This window comes from Orbicella faveolata, unplaced genomic scaffold (assembly GCF_042242905.1).
Source record: "Orbicella faveolata isolate gen_17 unplaced genomic scaffold, um_ofav_v1 contig_15, whole genome shotgun sequence".
NCBI lineage: Eukaryota > Metazoa > Cnidaria > Anthozoa > Scleractinia > Merulinidae > Orbicella > Orbicella faveolata.
In genome coordinates this window covers 2,985,001-2,989,867 of record NW_028301542.1, presented here as the reverse complement: position 1 = coordinate 2,989,867, position 4,867 = coordinate 2,985,001, and the positions used below count along the sequence as shown (strand labels likewise).

The 4,867-nt window shown below is 40.6% G+C and overlaps 1 protein-coding gene across 1 annotated transcript in view; it reads right to left on the bottom strand.

Annotated features, from left to right (window-relative positions):
• Positions 1–1,733: 1,733 nt before the first annotated feature.
• Positions 1,734–4,867, bottom strand: part of LOC149113128 (uncharacterized) — an 11,347-nt gene continuing 8,213 nt past the window's right edge. The window contains exons 12-15 of the mRNA XM_089287943.1: positions 4,699–4,867; positions 3,370–3,410; positions 2,710–2,806; positions 1,734–2,637 (exon numbers count right to left, since the gene is read on the bottom strand). The exon at positions 4,699–4,867 is cut by the window's right edge and continues 22 nt beyond it. Of these exons, the coding sequence (XP_089144069.1) occupies positions 2,445–2,637; positions 2,710–2,806; positions 3,370–3,410; positions 4,699–4,867 (500 nt within the window). The 3' untranslated portion in view covers positions 1,734–2,444. The remainder of the gene's footprint in view (positions 2,638–2,709; positions 2,807–3,369; positions 3,411–4,698) is intronic.

The window sequence follows — 4,867 nt, the reverse complement described above, 5'->3', positions numbered from 1 at the left end:
TTGACATAACTACCCTAGAGGGAGGGGGACGGGTCCATTCGCACGGTAAATTTTTTGCCCCCAGCTCCCTTCCCACAGTTCCTCTCCCTTCCCAGCTGAAGTAAGCAGTCTGGGAAATCGTGCTCTCTTCGACTGTCGCTTCGCGGTCTTTCGCAACGTTTGGAAACGTTTCGTGAATTCTGTGTCTTTTCGTCAATCAGTTCTGTCTATTACGGCAAGCAGCGAGACCTTCGACGTTAGCCAAGAAGGAAAAAAGTCGTATTTTTCGAGATTGGAGTGGCTGATGTAACTATGTCGAGACTTCCTCGAGCTTTTCAGGCGCGGCGCCATGCTGCAAAACAGGGATTGGACTGGATTGGATTTGTTAAACGAGCGATTGGGCTTGTAAAGCGGAGACGCCTTTTATCGTTTTAAGCATTCTCATGGAACTTGGTACATATTAAACACAAGCTTGGAAGCGAGAAGTTTGAGTCTGTTTATTTGGCATATTTCAATTTAACGGATGTTCAGTACAGTCTTGTTTTCGAGAAGTCGAGAACTGAGTGAAACTACTTAATCCAAGCGACACTGAGAAAGAAACTGGAATTGTGAACAGAGTTAAAGGCCACAGAAATATCTCTGGGTTTCTGAGATTTTGTGTGTTGCCTTATGCCTTCGTGACGGGGTATTTCGACTTTGATGTTTGGCTGGTTGGTTTCTAGCCTGCGAACGCAAGCGTTTTCCCGGCTGTCACTTGGTTCCGCCGAAAATAACGTCTGCGAACCCGAACCAGAAAACGGTTTCTGTGACGTAATGACTTTTGTTTCTCCTTGGCCAATTAGATTCCATGATAGAAAGAAACTCGAGTGCTCCTCACAGCGAATACCTCGCGCAGTAGTCCTGGGGCTACTTGAGCTAAAATGTGATTGGCTTAAAATTCCTACGTCACAGAAATCGTTCCTGGCTCGGGTTCGCAGACGTTTTTTTGCAGCGGAACCAAGTGACAGCCGGAAATACGTCTGCGTTCGCAGGCTAGTTGGTTTCTCTCTAAAGAGACTCTAAAAAGACATTGAAATTCTGCCAAAGTTTGTTCGTCCTCTTTTCTTTTTTTTTCCCATCAGCTTTTTTGGCACTTCCATAAATAAATGTTGTTACAAGAACATAGTCAATATTTTTGCATTTTAGTTTGCAACTTTAGATGTCGGTCTGGATGGGAAAATCTAGACCGCTTTCAATACCGATTTCAGCCAATCAAATTCGTGAACTCGGTAGTTCCCAGTCCTTGTGAGACACAGCCATATAATCATACCGTGTACAAGTTTATCTGACCGTGTTCGCAAAAACATGGCCGCAAAGAGCTCAAAGACAGTCCCAGCAGTCACAAGTGCCTTGCTAGGATATTGGCCCGTCACGATCTGGTCACATGGTACAAAATCAGACATGCTGGGACGCAAGTTGCAAGACGCAAGTTTGCCTTCCAAACCAAAGGCAGGTCAAGGTGAACTGGTACGAGTTGCTTTGTTTTGGGAGTCCCACTATGCAAGATGCGTCCCAGCATGTGTGATTTTGTCCATGTGATCGGATCGTGCAAGGGGCCTATTGGCGTCTCAGTCTGGAATTCCATCCCACTTTCCGTGAAATTGCTAATCAGATCTAAATTCCGAAATAAAATAAAGAAACTACACCTTGATGTGTTACTCAATGTGAAGATAACTATATTAGCTTATACTGAGATCTCCCAACTGACACATAAATTTTCCAAATTAACAAAGTTTATTAATAATTGTATTTTCATTACTTATGTATGTGCGCATTACACTGTTACTTTCTTTTCGATTACCTTAAGTTTTTCTATTGTTAATTTGTACCTTTTGTTACTTTGTTGTAAATTATCATTACTTTTTGTCATTCTTTCCCTTTAACATAAACTTAGTTCCGGAACTAAGTTCGGGGGAGAGCAATCGTAACTGTATAGGAAAAACAATGAAATTACAGTTTAGCTCAGTTCAGTTCAAGTTTAATATGATAAAGCCTTATTCATTAGCTGGTTTTTAATTGTTATAAAGGCAGCAACTCCAGTGAGAAACGCTAGAGCCCACGATAATTTCTGGAGACAATAACAATAAGAAGAACATATACCAATCGTTGCTGTTACTTTATAAGAGTAAAGTTCTTTGATCAATTCAAAGTAGAAGAATATTCATCTGTAACGGATGAAAATTATGAAATAAAATAAGGCAATAGATGTCTCTTTTTACGTTCTATTCAATCATTTTCTTGACTACATTGGAAAGTGGTGAAATCTAAGATGGCAAATCCAATATGGCGTATGTTTTGACATCATAGCCAGCAAAAATCATATCATCTTACAGAGCAAGTTATGAATTTACTTTTACAGCTGAGAAACGTACAAATGCCGACTTGTCAGCATGCCACAAAATCGTGCATGCAAATCAACATGTAAGTTACAAAGTGCTTTCCAGCTCCATTTCTTTGTCACTGTCAGCGTCATAGCAGGGTGCGTAACTATACCTTGCGTCAGCCATATCCAAATCAGGACAATGGTGTAACATCATCCGTTGAAGTTGTTCCCGGATGACAGTGAATGAAGGCCTTTCAGCGGATTTTTGTTTCCAACACTGTCGCATCAGTTCATACCTGGGAAAAAGAGTAGCAGGTGTCAGTTATCATTTCATGAAAAAAACGGTGTTACATAGAAAGGAAGCTTACATCTCATCCGAGCACATCTGTGGTTGATCCATTCTGTATCCCGCTTTAAGAACCCCCGAGAGGTTTTCGTCAGTAATGTTAGGATATGGCACCTCGCCTAGATACAAAGAAAGAAGGATATCAAAGAAGAAGATCAGTTTATGGGGCAGCGAGAGCATGTCGTTTAGAGCAGTGGTAGTATTATAGCCCAGAGGTCCCGACCCCAAGTCCACTCTCCTTTCCACTAGCTACATTTGTGATCGGCAGCACCGATTTCAATTCCTCCGTCATGCTTGTACATATGCAACTGGTTAGCCTCTAGCAAGCTTGGATTACAACTGTTCCCGGCAGTTTGAGTGGCAGGCTTGGAAAATTGGAAACTATCCCAATGTAAGATGAAGCTTATTGCACTGGTTGCTATAGTCTAATCGTGCATTAATTTACTCTTTATATATCAGGTCATGCAGGTTAGTTTACTGAATATGCTTGACACGTGAGCATAAATGAAGTGATATAATTACTTATAGTCCCTCTGAACTGGAGTCGAGAGGAACATGGAGTGATGAACTGATTCTTGCCACGATCGCAGGTGTGTTACTCTACTAACTTAGCTATGAAGCCAAAGGAGATTGCGTATATAACACAATGGCTAGTCAAATTAAGTGGACATGATGCACGCACCGATTGTGAAAATCTCCCAAAGTAGAATACCATACGCCCATCTGTTGAGATAAATAACATAGACATTTGTAAATACCTAAAAGGAGGTAGGAAAAGACTGAGCCATCGATCAAGCTTAGTAGCTTGCCTAACTTCGAAAATTTTCCTGAATATATTTTCTATCCTGACCAACCCAGGAGCTCCTGGGCTCCTTCTGAACCGCAATATCATTGTCATTCTGAACAATAGCAAATAAAAAAAAGCGAATGATAATAAAATGGAATTAGTTCCACATCTTCCTCAAGACTGTGAAGCCTAAAACATCTCGAATTAATTTTGTTACCAAATTACCACAAACATAATTAACTGCAACCGCGACTAGGTAAAACGCCTTTAAGGTAATTCCTCACATTTGCATTGCGCATCCTTACTGCGCATAATTTATGGCGTCATTAGCGCGCGCTCGTGCACACGCACATTGAAAACATGACGGATTTGCCTTGATATTGAGCTCTGTCAGTTGAAAAATGGCTCTAGCTCACCAACGAGCACGGGCACCCCAATTTTTTTTCCACTCATTGTAATCAACTGATCATAAGCTTTGCGTGAGAAAAGACTGATCTAATTTCTATTGCTATAAATTGAATAAATAAAAAAAATGGCAGATACACGGTGGTCTTTTCTATTTGGCAGTCGGTAACCACGTCAAGAAATTTGGTTCAAATTTTTAACCAAGGATTTAACTTTCTGTCTGAATCAATCTTAAAACGTTTATTTGTGTCCGACACAATGTATTGACTGTAGTTTAATGCGTGTTCTTATGAGTCCGGGCTCACAAAGATGTTACAATTACTGGGAATGCGTTCTTATAATAAGCATTAAGTAATGCCAAAATGAGGCATTTTCAATGCCTCACTGCTCCTTAATGAGCAGGGGCACCCCCCTTTTTCATTTCAAAATTGGAGTTATCATATGACAAATATTCAGTGGACAAAGGTTGAACAAAAATCTATTGTCACTTTTATTTCAGAGGAATTACCTTAATTAATCTTATTTGGGCACCTAAATCATGGAATCCTCATTCAACCTTTGACTTAATAGGCCATTTCAGATTTGCCTTTTGCCTCTGTGTCAAAACGAGTGATCATGCGAAACCATTCATATGAAGTTGTGTTCTGCTACAGATTCGTTTTCATTTTAAATCAAACTTATTTTCACATAAAAGACTTAAAACGAGGATTTGGTTTCGAAAGGGAAACACAAGGTAACTCGGAAATGATCCATTGGGTTTGACTGCACCCGCTGATTAGGAATCTCGACGACTCCCTCACGTGATATTTTAAAACTTACACGTCGCTCTCTGTCGTGAACACTTGATCGTGAATGACTTCCGGTGACAACCATTTCATTGGCAGTTTTCTGGCAACATAGACTTTACGCGGCAAACCAAAGTCGGCTATTTTCACTAGCTTGCCTTCACAAACGAGAACATTTCTCGCCGCTAGGTCACGATGGACGA